Source organism: Eptatretus burgeri, chromosome 2 (assembly GCF_056783735.1).
Source record: "Eptatretus burgeri isolate ZD-2024b chromosome 2, Ebu_testis_v1, whole genome shotgun sequence".
Taxonomy (NCBI): domain Eukaryota; kingdom Metazoa; phylum Chordata; class Myxini; order Myxiniformes; family Myxinidae; genus Eptatretus; species Eptatretus burgeri.
In genome coordinates, this window is record NC_140962.1 from 127,842,460 (window position 1) to 127,856,840 (window position 14,381).

The 14,381-nt window shown below is 43.8% G+C and overlaps 1 protein-coding gene across 1 annotated transcript in view; it reads left to right on the forward strand.

The window, feature by feature from the left end:
- LOC147033058 (beta-1 adrenergic receptor-like) overlaps positions 1 to 2,724 on the forward strand; it is a 9,648-nt gene extending 6,924 nt beyond the window's left edge. The window contains exon 3 of the mRNA XM_085859009.1: positions 1,688 to 2,724. Within this exon, the coding sequence (XP_085715135.1) occupies positions 1,688 to 1,990 (303 nt within the window). The 3' untranslated portion in view covers positions 1,991 to 2,724. The remainder of the gene's footprint in view (positions 1 to 1,687) is intronic.
- Positions 2,725 to 14,381: the final 11,657 nt, after the last annotated feature.

A 14,381-nucleotide genomic window follows, 5' to 3' on the forward strand; every position in this document is an offset into this window, starting at 1 on the left:
CCTCCTCTCTCCCCCTCTCTTGAATTGTGACACCCCCTCTCTCCCCCTCTCTTCCCCCCTCTCTCACTCCCCTCTCTCACCCCCCTCTCTTGCCACCCTTTCTCTCCACTTCTCTCCCCCCTCTTTCCCCCTCCTCTCTCCCCTCCTCTCTCACCCCTCTCTCTGTAAATGTATTCACAAATTTATTAACAAAAACAAATAAATAAATAAACTTTAATTGTGACGTCATTCGTGATGTCATAGCACCGTGTCTTGTCATTGGTCGACAGATAAATGACCGTAACTTGGGAACCGCTCGCCCGATTGACATCAAACCTCGAAAAGACACATCTGCGGGGCCCCGGCAATATTCCTGGCAAGTTTCAATCCGATCGGTCTGGCAGTCGTCGAGAAACTGCGGTCGCAGACAAACAGACACACACACACACACACACACACACACACACACACACACACACACACACACACACAGATTGCTGGAATTGGAGATAGACTTGTACGGGGCTGTAGGGGCGGGCCCGTAGGTGCGTGCCCTTAGGTGAGTGCCATTGTGTGCAGCCCTCTCTCGCCCCCTCTCTCTCGCCCTTCTCTCGCCCCCTCTCTTGCCCCCTCTCTACCCCCTCTCTCGCCCCCACTCCCATCCCCCTCTCTCGCCCCTACTCTCATCCCCCTCTCTCAAGCCTCTCTCTCGCCCCCTCTCTCTCACCCTCTCTTTCCCCCCTCTCTCTCCCCAGCTCTCTTGCCCCTCCTCTCTCCCCCCTTATCTCGCCCTTCCTCTCTCCCCCTCCTCTCTCGCCCCCACTCTCATCCCCCCCTCTCGCGTCCCCCTCTCGCAGATATTGGTCGACAGATAAATGGCCGTAACTTGGGAACTGCTCGTCCGATTAATATCAACCCTCGAAAAGGCACATCTGCGGGTCCCCAGCAATATTCCGAGCAAGTTTTAATCAGATTGAACCATCAATCGTGCAAAAAAAATATAAACTAATAATAAATAAATAAATAAACATTAATTGTGACGTCATTCGTGATGTCATAGCACCGTGTCTTGCCATTGGTCGACATAAATGGCTGTAACTTGGGAACCGCTTATCCGATTAATATCAAACATTGAAAAGGCACATCTGCGGGTCCCCGGCAATATTCCTGGCAAGTTTCAATCCGATCAGACTGGCGGTCGTCGAGAAACTGCAGTCGCAGACAAACAGTCAGACACACACAGAGATTGTTGGAATTATATATATATATATATTTATATATATATATATTATATATTATAATTATATATGTATGTTTGTGTGTGTATATATATATATATATATATATATATGTATGTATATATATGTATGTATATATATATGTATGTATATATATATATATATATATATATATATATATATATATATATATATATATGTATATATATATGTATGTATATATATATGTATATATATATATATATATATATATATATATATATATATATATATATATATATATATATATATATATATATATATATATATATATATATATATATATATATATATATATATATATATATATATATATATATATTGAGGAAGTATTGATAAACTAATCATTTAATATATTTTGAATGCACAAACATTAAGTTGTTATTTGAAAACTTCCTTAAAAACATATAATTGTCCTGTATACCTTATAGGAGCGGAAGATCCGAGAAAGTGGAATGTCGACGTTTGGAGATTCATCAGCTGCCGCTGTGGGGGAACAAAAAGCTCTCAAAACATTAAGCCTCATCATGGGTGTTTTTACTGTCTCCTGGCTCCCATTTTTTATCACGTATGGGGTCCAGGTGGTTTGTCGATCCTGTATCTCCAGTCAACTTTATGCAATTTCAATTTGGTGTGGATACAGTAACTCAGCCTTCAACCCAGTGCTGTATACACGGAGCCCTGATTTTCGCGCCGCTTACTGGCGAATCCTTCGATGCGAAGACGGTTCTTGATGTCATTCAAACCATCGGAGTACAAGTAGTGTAAGCAAACAACGGACATCAACAAGAGTAGGGGAACACATGATTTAATTATTTGTTTCCAACAATTGCATAAATTTTCTGTTTTTGTGTTAGGTTGTTCGAATTGAAATGTCGGATTCTTTACATTTGCAAAAAATGTCTCACTGAAAATGCATGAAAATCTCACACAAAGTGTGCATTCTCCAATATAAGCTTGATAAAACATGTACTGCCTTTGGAATTGAAATGTTGTTTTTCATAAAACATATATATCTCTTACCTCTCTGCCTTAATCCTCTGTTGCATAGAGATTATGAAGATACTTTGTCTGTACTGTACAAAAGAAACGTCTGACACACATCCAGTTTTTTTCTTCTCTGTACCTCGCAATTGGAACACACACACACACACACACACACACACACACACACACACACACACACACACACACACACACACACACACACACACACACACACACACACACACACAGACACACAGACACACACACACACACACACAGACACACACACACACACACACACACACACGTCACAATTCTATTTATTAATCGTACAGTACCAGCTATTCCTCAGATCTATCTGTCCATCTATAAATGCAAGTTGCCATATCATGTGTGAGCAGGGTAAACATCATAACCACAGCATGTATAATGCTGAATGATAACTCATTCAATAGCTCTTGGGTCCAAACACTGCATGCAGAAGTCTACAAACATTAATATTCATGAAATTTCGAGTTATATTCATTCTTGTTTTGCACATGGTGTATATGCTCGTTCATTAGTTTGCACACCTACCGGAAAGAAAATTATATATATATATATATATATATATATATATATATATATATATATATATATATATATATATATATATATATATATATACACATACACACACACACACACACATGTATACTATATATATTGTTGCGGTTGAGGAAATTCGCAAACCACCATTCAGGTCCCGTAGGTGAGATATCTCTGTAAGTACATGTGTAGTTAGCCCCAAACCCGTTGTTTAGAAGGAATGAATGTGATTCATTCTGGCTGCGAACCTTTAAGATAGCCGTTTTTCTGTTCTATCTTTATTTTGAACCAACCACGTCTCAACCGCCATCACACAACAACCACCAACCGCAACGCCGCTTCACCACAACAACGCCAACAGCCACGACCTTTACCTTCACAACTCGCTCCCGCAAACATCGCATCACCGCCATTCCAAGCATCGCCATGGCCATGGACCGCCACTTTAGACCCTCCACCATCTTCACCTCTCCTTCTACGGCCATTCCCGCACCGCTTGTGGGCACCGAGCGTCAGGCTGTCCTGGACTCCTACAGGGCGCGTGCCGAGCCGCGGGTACAAAGTGCGGCCTTTCCGAGGAGAAGTCGGATCAGGAATGATACACGCCCACTTCTGATCCGTCCAATCAGCAAGCGCGGGGTGGTTTGGCCCCGCCTCCAGGCGCGGCAGAGTTGAATCGATATATGCAAATTCGAGGATCAGGGGAGATTCACGCCCCTTTTTCTCCGTCCAATGGGCGAGCGTGGCTCCACCCCTGAGCTCGTTCTGATCCAGAAATTTGCATATGGGTTCTCCTACACCACTATAAAGCGCCGAGCGTGAGGCGAATTCAGAAGTTTTTCGGTCAAGGTGAGTTGGAGAAGAGTTGGAGTTTTGAGTTGGAGAGAAGGTTGGAGTCAGTGAGTTGGAGTCAGGAAGGTCGAGGCAGTCAAGTCGGGTCTGGAGAGTGGCAGTCTGTCGGGGTTCGGAGTCTGTCGCGGAGCTGCAGAGAGGGGAAGACTGAAGCCTGGAGCGTGGTCGAGGTGATTTGCTGCAGTCGGCTGAGGAGAATTGGGGAGGGGGATCAGATAGCTCGGGTCCGAGGCAAGGAAGACGGCGGTCGGCGACGAGGTCGCAGTGGAGTCGCTCGTCGCGGGACCCAAGCAAGCCAGCTATCCTCTTTCCCCAGAGCATCAACAATTCCCCCCTTCCCCCCCCTGCGCTGAGATAGTGCAAAAAGGGGGCCCCGTTCCACCCCACTCCAAGCAGTGCCAACGAAACCCGCGAAGGAGCGCGGAGTCGGGACACCGCCGCCACATTGCGGATCATCACAAGACACGGGTAGGATCCACCCGGTATCGTGGCCCAAAGACCCCGTCTGCCCCCTTCTCTTTGAGGGTGGCCCTTTTCTTTTGCTTTTGAGTAAATGTGTTGTCGGCGCCGTCTGTAAAGTAAAACTGTGAAAGTGTTGCCGTGTGCTCGCGTAGTCCGTAGTAGATCTGCATTGTTGTGTTTCTTTTGTAACATCTGCTTTTGGTGCATAATTGTTGTAATTGTATATGTGTGCTCTCCGTGTGCCACGGAATAAATGTGACTTATGTTGAACTGTTTTCCCGTTTCACTTCGTCTTTTCTTTAATTGAATCTCCATCTTGCTTCACGTAAAGGGTTGGTAGTGGGCTTAATACGCCCGATAATTAATCGGAACCGTTGAGGCCGACGATAACACCGCTCGGTTATCCCGATAGTAGGGAACGGGTCGCTTAAGTGGCCCGTGTCCGGAGTCGACCTGCGGCGAGGTGCGATCGCCCGGTCTACCCTCCGTTTGGGTACTTAGGTAGGTCGAATTTGGCGAACAACACTATCCCACGAGGGGGGCCGATTTGCACGATCGTGGTGAGGCCGAAACGCCCACCCGTGACTAGTTCCTGGCGTTAGTCCGAGAGGGTCACGACAGAATTGTCCGTCCGGTGGGCGATGTGCCGCGATTCGAGTTATGTGGCCGCTCGCACGCCGGCGGGCGCGAAATTCGCAACAATATATATATATATATATATATATATATATATATATATATATATATATATGTATATATATATATATATATATATATATATATATATATATATATATATATATATATATATATATATATTTAAAAAAACCACAAACTTTTCAGTCAATTCTGTAAACTTATAATTAACTTTCCGTCGATTGACTTTCCCAAGAAACCTTAGCAGTTTTAAAAGTGTCTATTTTGCTGTCAAAGGCAAACCGGAGCAAAAAAACAACAAAAACAATTTGAATTCCCTTAAAAATAAATTCCCTTTCAAACCAAACCCAGGACTCCTAAATAATGCTTCCACTTCCTTTCCATGCACATGTGAGGCATACAAAAGAATGCTCTGACAATGCATTGTGTGAGCAGAAGCACCAAGTTTCACATGTGGTGTATAATCTCGGTGTCACTGGTTTGCACACTGACCAGAAGTAAAAAAATGAATAGTCCCAAGTGGGACAGACACTCATCTCCCAATGGAGAGCGGTCATACTCAGGGTGCATTTGGTGATAAAGTTGATTTTCAGTTTGATTATATGGAAAATTTTTGGTCTGTGGGTCTGAAAGGCCTGGCAAGACGATTGTATTCGCACAGTGAAAACAATGTAGGATGAGTGGATCCTGAATTTTGAAAAACGTTCCATTCGTTTTTATACACTGAAAGGACTCTTGAAGTCCTTTGGACCCTTTAACAGGTGTAAACAGTCTAAGGGTCTACAGGGTCTAAGAGGTATAAAGGGTGTCAGGGTCTAAAGGAGTCTAAAGTGTTGAAAGGGTCTTAAATGGACTAAAAAGGTCTAAAGGGGTTTAAAGGGTCATAAAAGGTCTTAAGGGCCTATTTGATCTTAGGGGGGTCAAAAGGGTACATTCCAATTGTCGTTTGTCTGGGCCATTTGACTGGGCCATGACTGGGTCTAAACGGTCAAAAGGGTTTAAAGGGTCAAAATCATCTTAAGGCTTTATATGGTGGAAAAGGTGAAAGGGTCTAAAGTGTTGAAAGGTCAAAGGGTATACAGGTGGAAGGGGTCTATAGGGATTTCAAGGGTCATAATTTCTCTGAGATATAAAGGTCTGAAGGGTATATGTTCCAAAAGCAATTTGGGTCTAATGGGTCTCTGAAGGGTCTATAGGGATATAAAGGATGTAAATGTATAAAGTGTCTTGAAAGGTCAAAGGGGTCTAACAGTCTAAAGGGTCAATGGGATTTTAAGATCCAAAGGGTACATTCCAATAGTCCATCCATCCATCGGAACCATAGTCTGCACAGAGCGTCGGTGCTGCTGAAGCAGTTTCTTTGGCTAGTTGGCACAATCCTGGACAGGTCGCCACTCCGACGCAGGATACTCGAATGACTCGATCATCCCCAGCAAACTGGTAGTCATTTTGCTGACCTCGGAAGGATGGCAGGCTGAGTCAACCCCCTGGTGAAGTAATTCAGCAGGCAACGAGGCTTGAACTCAGGACCCTTGGATCCAAAGCCACCACCCTAACCACTGACCCAACACCAGGCTTATTCCAATAGTAGTTGGGGAATAAAAGTCTATAGGGCCTTAAGGATGTGAAGTGTCGATTAGGTCTTAAAAGGGTTAAAAGGACTGAAAGGAGTGTCCCCTCTCTGCCACCCACCCTAACTCACTGTCCACCCCTCTCCCATTCTTTCCCGTTCTTCAGTCCAAGAGGGTATTAATGACATTAAAAGGTTAAAATTAAATTTTGAGGCTAAATTAAATTACGATTAAGATCAGATTAAATGAAGAGGTTTAAATTAAAAAAAATGAAGCATCTTGTGACAAAATGGAATCTCGCGAAATGTGATGACGTACAAATATATTGTTACGGAAATGGCCCTTCATATGCTACTAAATATAGGATTAGCCCAGATTCTCCAGTGAATGCATGTTTAGCCAGGTTGTTCGGTAATTTGACGTTACATGTGTGTAGGGAGGTGTCATAGGCTGTTATGTGTTATGCAGTGGTGGTGTGCCGAGGGCTTCTTCTTCTTCCTTCACCTCTCCGGACGAGGCCCCGCCCAGTCGGCTGAGAGGCATTGGCCAAAAAGAGGAAGTAAAACTAAGGGGAGGAGTTTTGTCAGCTTCGTAAAAGGGGAGGAGCCAGTGGGCAGCGAACGAAGACCTCTTGGAGAAGTTCAGTTTTGGGAGAAGTACAAAAACTGCAGTCGGTTTTGAGGCATGCTCAGGCTTCGAGGCGATAAGGAAAGGAAAATGTGGAAAAGAACTGAGAGGACCTGGCTGCTGTGTGAGTCTGGAGTTGGCTTCGAGAGGAGGTGATCGACAGGTTCAACCTGCGTCTAACGACGGAGCCTCTGACTGTCCCGACTCACCTCACGGCTCGACGACGTTTTGGAGTCCCAAGGACGCAGCCTGCCGGAGCCCGCCACCCAGATTTGGCCTTGTCTGGTGAACAGGCCAGGCCTGGACTTGTATGCTGGACCTTGAGAGAAATCAGCTGAAACCCATCGTTGATCTGACGGTCTGGTGCAGTCGACCTCACGGGGTTTGAACGCGCCGAGGCTGGGTGCGCGGGCGCTGCCGGGAGCAGGAGTACGACGCCTCCATTTCGCCATGTGGCGTGTTCGAGCTTGGGGCTCGAATCCGTGGACATCGGCTTGTTACGAGCGATATTCGTGCTTTTGACACTTTCCTCTAGTCCATGAAACATCACTAAGTACTCTCTCTTCTCTGCATGCTGTCTGTCTGTCTTGTCTGCATGTTGTTTAAGGTATATCTCGGTAGGGACCGCCTCAAAACCCGTAATCCATAGTTCCCTAGTTAAGAACGGGTTATAGATTAATTAAAACATTGTCGGGAATATTTTGCTTATATTGTGTTCCCTGATGTTCCCCAATAAATCTGCTTCATTCAATGAAGTTGCCGCTATGGATTAATTCGTGTCGCCTCGAGGAACGATCTGTTTGATTGGTATATAAAACCAAAATGGTTACAGACTGGCAGAAAATGCTCGGCATTTGACAAAAGCAGTCTGTAACCGGGGTCTATTTCCCCAACTGGTAAGGTCCAGGATTACGTTGGTATCGTGATTGAAGACACGTGACCCGCGTCCTGTGCCAAGCCAGCCGGCATTATAAACCCCGGAGACGGCGGTGGTGAGGCGCCAAGAGTGGTGAGGCGCCAAGAGTCGTGTGAGAATTCCGCCACCCCGGATCCGCAACAATAGATTACATTTTGAGTTAATTAGCAAATTATCTCACCACATGGATGGAATTTTTTTTTCAAGGGTGCATTACTTTTTGTGCATCGATGACATGAATCATCATATCGAGTTTGAAAATGATCTGTTGAGCCGTTTATGAGGTTCAGATCGAAGATGGCCGACTGGCGGCTATTTTAGGTGTAAAATATACTGATGTTGAACGTATCCTCATCCACTTCTAGCACATGCATTTGCCGATGTCGTTCAAACATGTTGCACAGATAATGAATGATGGCTTACATATGCACGTTATTATTTTTCAACATCAGATCCAATATGGCTGACTGGCAGACATTTAGTTCTAAAAAAAAACCCGGTGTTGAACACGTCCTCGACCATTTCTCGGACATGCATTTACTGATGTTAAACCTTGACACACAGAAAACGAATAATGGCTTATATCTGCATGTCACTTTTTATCGACATCATATCCAAGATGGCCGACTGGCAGCCATTTTGTTACTTAAATGTGTCCCAAAACATTTCTCAGACATACATGATCTGATTTTGTTCAAACTTAACACAAGCACAGTACATTTGGCATACATGTGCACTTCACTTTATTTTGCGATCGACTCAAAGATGGCCAACTGGTAGATTGGGGACCATCTTAGTTGTACATATATATGTGAGCTTTAACTCCGTACAGTGTGTAACTCTGTGAAGCCCTTTAACTCCGTACAGTAAAATTACTTAAACAACGGGGACTATGACATTTCATGTCTCTTTTTTACTTGTTGCTATTGGTTTGAAAATTTTCAACATTACGTCAGATAGTTAAATAACATATTTTTCTAATCTCTTTATAAACTCTTGAGGGGCATCTTCACCCAAGTTATATTCTAATTTATTTTATTGAACTCTAACAGATGATCTGCACTGTAGACCTGACCATTGAAACACCAATTTACAATATGGCGGACGGCAGTCATCTTTGAATTGGAGGCCATAATGAGGCCGGATCATAAAACTGATATTAAATATGAATTCCTCGACCCAAAAAACCCTAGAAAGGATATGCTGATCAGCACTTTAGGCCAAACCACTGAAAAACCAATTATCAAGATGGTGGGTGGTGGCCATTTCAGTTTTTGGCCCCCTGCGGAGTTAGCCCACACTTTCGCGAGGGTCACCCCCGCTATTTTTTTCAAATTAACCCTCATAGAAGACAAATCCATTGAGAAACCAACCTTCGCTCTCCACGGTCACGGAAGTTCTCCAGATGACCCAACTTAAATGTATTGGGCCCGATATGTTCTCGTGGATCAAGCATTATGTGGCAGAGGTATGCGCTCTACCGAGTGCCCCTCTACTTTGTAACTGCATTTAGTATTGTAATTTTTTTTTAAAAAAATAAAGATTTAACTGTTTCCTTTGGGTGAGTTATCGCAAGTTGGACTTCCAGTTCAGGATTTTACTGCATATGTATATATGATGAGCAGTTCCTTCTTTCAGTTCATCAAAGCACTAGATCCATTGTGTTTTACTTTTTTATTTTAATTCCTGTTTTCCTGGTTGTTTTTGTTATCCAATTTCCTGTGCCAAATCATACCTTGTTGTGTGGGATCGTCATGTTTGTGTCCATTGTAAAGTCCGGCCGAATCATGTAAGGCTGGTCTCGTCGGGTTGTTGCTTCTGCCTCCATTTTTTTTATCCCTCATGCTTTGTTTTCATTCCTTTTATCACAGGTATTGTTACTTCTGATCTCTCAGCTTAATCCTTTTCCCCTCCTTACTCCAAAAAAATATAAACAACATAATACTTTTCTTCACTACGGATCCCCCTTCCCAAAAAACAAAAACAACATCATAAAAAAACCAAACTCTATCTCCTGTGTTTACTTCCTCCTTAATTCCCTGTCCCTACTACTTTTCAATATCCACAAACTGAATCTGCACTGAACTGGCATGACATTTGAAAGGGCGCATACCTCTGCTTGTCTGAACACTTTTCGTATTCTATCTCACTGATAGGCCCAATCTTGATCCGGACATGAGCCAAAATCGAATCAGCTTATTTTTGTCACCTACCCAACTCATCCACCAAATTTTGTGATAATCCTTCAACAACTTTTTGAAATACCCTGCTATATATCGTTTTTGGCCACGTCTCTCAATGGTGAAGAATCACTTTAAAAATTCTCGCTTCCGTATTCCGATTCGGATTTTCACCAAAATTGAAACAATTCATCCTTGTCACACATCACAACCTGTCCAGCAAGTTGAGTCCAAATCTATCCAAAACTTTTTGAGATATCTTGCTCACAGACAAACAAACAGACAGAAAGGAGTGAAAACATAACCTCCATCCACCTTCGGTGGCAGAGGTGAGAAAATATTTCTTCCTTTAAAAGGTCTTAATAACATCTTAAAAAATAAACACTTAAAAAATGTATTTTAAAATGCCTTACTCTCCTTATTTCTCTGTAACGACAACACATTCAATCTTTTTCTTCATCAAAATAATTCCTTTTCTTTTTCACAAGGCTTATTTGTCCTGCTGAAATGTGAATCTCCTTTGCAGTTTCAGATTCATGGCTGACTCAAGCAGGTTTTCATCAAGGATTCTCCTGTACTTCACACCATCCATTGTACCTTCTATCCTGACAAGCTTGCCAGTCCCTGCTGATGAAAGAAGGGACTGATAAGCTTATTTCACAAAACTTCTTCATTCCTCAACACTTCATTCATCCAGCCTCCTCTTGCCACCTTGCCACCAGCCACCTCTTGAAAAACAAATTTTCCTCCACGCCTTAAAGCAAAAAAAAACTATTTTACCACTCCGCCCATGAAGTCTGTGGAATGTTTTCCAGTTTGGGAATCTTGAGATGTCCATTTTGCAGAGGTTATGTGCACACGACTATAGATTCCCCTTCCCATCCATTCATGGTGTCAAACCCTTCCATGTTGACACTGCAACCCCCAATCTGCTTTCCCCTCTTACCTCTCCATTTCTGGTGCCCCATCATCTGACACCCTCTCAGATTCCCCCTTGTTCTGTCCCCTCTTAGCTTCCCTCTCATCCCTCCCCTTATCAGCTTCTCCTTCGTCTCACCCCTCATGGTTTCTCCATTCCCCCTTCCAGTTTGCCCCCATCCCTTCCCCTCCTGACTTCGCCCAAACCCCACACCTTCCAGCCCCCCCCCATGCCACGCACCTCGGTCTTGCCCCAGTCCCTCACCCCACAGCTTTGACCCAGCCCTGCACTCCTCCAGGTTCACCCCAGCCCCCCACCACCCACCTCTGCCCTGCACCACCACCCAGTTTCACCCCAATGACACACATTCCCAGCTTCCCCCCACCCCCAACCTCTCCTTGCTTCTTTCCACATTCATCCATCCTCTCAGCAACTCCTTCTCCCCTGTCCCGAACTGTGTGAACCTCAAACATCCAACGCTGCTGCTCCAACCTAACCTCTCTATCCAGGCCACTGGTGATGAACTCGACATCATCTGTTTTGCAGAATCCTTCCCCCCACAGCATGTCCCAGATTCCTTTTTTCCCCCTCCCTGGCTATTGTCTCCTCTGTTTTGACAACCTGAATCCTGTTCTTGTGGCAGAGTTGCACTGGATATCAATAATTCTATTTCTCACTCTTCGTGTACTGCTCTTGCATCTCACAAACCCCAGGAGTACCCCTACCTGGAAAAAATTCCCTTCCACTTGCTCCTCATGTTTAATTGTATGTCATATTGTTCTCTTAACAGTGATGACTCCATCCACATTGTTTCTCTCAGACGGTAGGGACCAACTTTTAACAACCCATCCCAACTCTCTTCCTCATATATGGTGATCAATTGTCACCATGCGAATTGGCTGGGTGTTGGGATCTCTCTCACCAGCCAGAGCACTTCTGAAAAGGACTTCTGTGACTCCATGGGTCTGACTCAATCTGTAAACTTTCCCAACCAGATTTCTGTCAATGGCAAATCCTTCCTTTTGGATTTGGTGATGAAAAACTTCCCCACCAATGTGTCTTGCTCTTCCTCTGCTCTAATTGGTTCATCTCCTCATGTGCTCATGAAGGTCAACATATCTCTGGCCATTCTCAGATAACAGCCTCAGTGCCGGTGAGTCTGGCAGTTCACTCAGGCAAGCTGACAGGGACTGCAAACAGCCATCACACTTCAGGGCTGTCTCCTACAGTTACTGCCACTGATATTACCTCATGCTGGGAATTCTTCCACAGAAACCTGCTCTCCCTTATGCACAGATTCATCCCATCTCATGTTCAGTTCTCATACTCATCCCATGGTACACTCCATCCTGTGGTGGGGCAGTTGCATTGAAACAACTTGCATTCTACTCCTGGTAGGCTAATCCGATGGAAGGCAACCTCAGATCATTCCACAAAGACCACAGCAGGTGTGTGTCCACTCTCCATAGAGCCAGAAAACAACATCTGTCAAATCTCAAGATTGAACTTTCAAACTTTCCTCCCTCCTCGAAAACCTGGTGGTGGCTTGTTATCTCTATTTCTGGTGTATGCTTGCCCTCCCCCCATCCCTTCCCTCTCTTCAAATGGCACCACAGCCGACTCTGCTCGTGAGATGGCTGAATGCCTCAATTCGGCGTTTGCTTCCAAATATTGTGTCCCCAACCCCTCTCTCTCCTTCTGTACCCACCCTTCTTAGTCACACTCAACTACTCCTGGACTGTCTTTTTCACCCGAGAAGACATTGATGTTTCTGGCAACCCTTGGTTGATTCTGCAACTTGAATAGACAGCATCAGCTCAGTGTCCTAAAAACCTGCTCTGCTGCTCTTGCAATTCCTCTCTCTGCTATTTTCATCCTGTCACTTGCCCTAGGTTATCTTCCATGTGCTTTGAAGCCAGCCAGCATCACTGCATAACATAAAAATGTGCAAAAACGGATCCCCTTGATAGCAGACCAATTAGATTCCTTCCAATCATCAGCAAGGTCATGGAATCCATCACAGGTGACTTAAAATCATTCCTTTTCTCCAATGACCTAATCTCAGATCATCAAATCAGAGTCAGACCAGGTCACTCTCTACATATGCTGCTTATATTCCCTCATTGTCAGGCATGAGATCAGGGTCATCTCTTCGTACATATCTCGAGCTTTTTGATAGTCTGGCATCCCGCCCTACTCTCCAAACTCTCTGTGCATGGCATCCAAGGCCAACCACATTCTTGGGTTACTTCCTTCAACCTCATAGCCAAAGTGTGGCACTCAACGGAATCCTTTCATTTATTCTCCCTGTCAAGGCTGGACTTCCCCAAGGCAGTGTTCTAAGCCCCCATCCCATATTCCTAATATTCATAAATGATCTCTCTGACTCTCTGGGAAATCCTTTTTATTTATTTGCTGATTACTCCACCCTCTGCTGTCATTCCTTATCCTTCAGGAAGATAGACAACAACATATTCCTTCTCTTCAAGCCTTAACAAAAGTCTGTGTCCTCACCCTGGGCTGGTGCAGCAGCTTTCCATATTGCTCCCCTGAAGGTGACCAAGTCAAGGTTCAACTGGATATAATCTATAACGTACGAGAGAGCCCCTCTCCAAAACTTAGCAATTTACTTACCAAAACTTACTTGCTCTAATTTACTTTCCAAAAATTTACTTACTTACTCTCATTTACTTACAACTTCCCAAAACTTACTCTCATACTACCTGTCAATATAATCAAACTACTCATCAATATGAGCCTATTTTGCTCATTTTTAACCATTTTTTTCCTCTATGTTTAATCACAGTCATCCTATTATGCCTTCATTATGACAATTTTACACCTTATTTTTACCTATTTTCCTGAGTGTTCCAGAACCCCATAATCACCCTACTCGTTTCTCATAAATAGCTCAAGAGAATGAATCCTCCCTGGTGACATATCTCCTGGGTGCGTTTCCTTATTGTTTGGAAAAATTGGGTTCCTTATAATTTGGCTTTAATTTGCCTGAGATTTCTTAAATATTTGCTTCTCCTTTTTTTTTCAAGAGGTAGACCAGGTCCTGAAGGTCTCGTGTCCTTGTTCCCAGCTGCAATGAGTAGTCAGTGTGACCATGGTTTTTGTAAAATAAATCAAAAAAAAAGTCTTGAAACCTGCTGCAATCATCCTCCGGCATTTCAAACTCTAGAAGTTTCCTTTTGCATTAAGTTGACCCTTTCAATCAAAAGATTTTTTTTTGACTCAGGATTTTGCTTCATGCCACTGTTTTGATGAGTGTTCAACATAAGCTGCTTGGAAATGCCAATGCTATAAGAAGTCTGGTGGACCGAGGTAATGTATACATATACAAGGAAGGGACAAAGAACC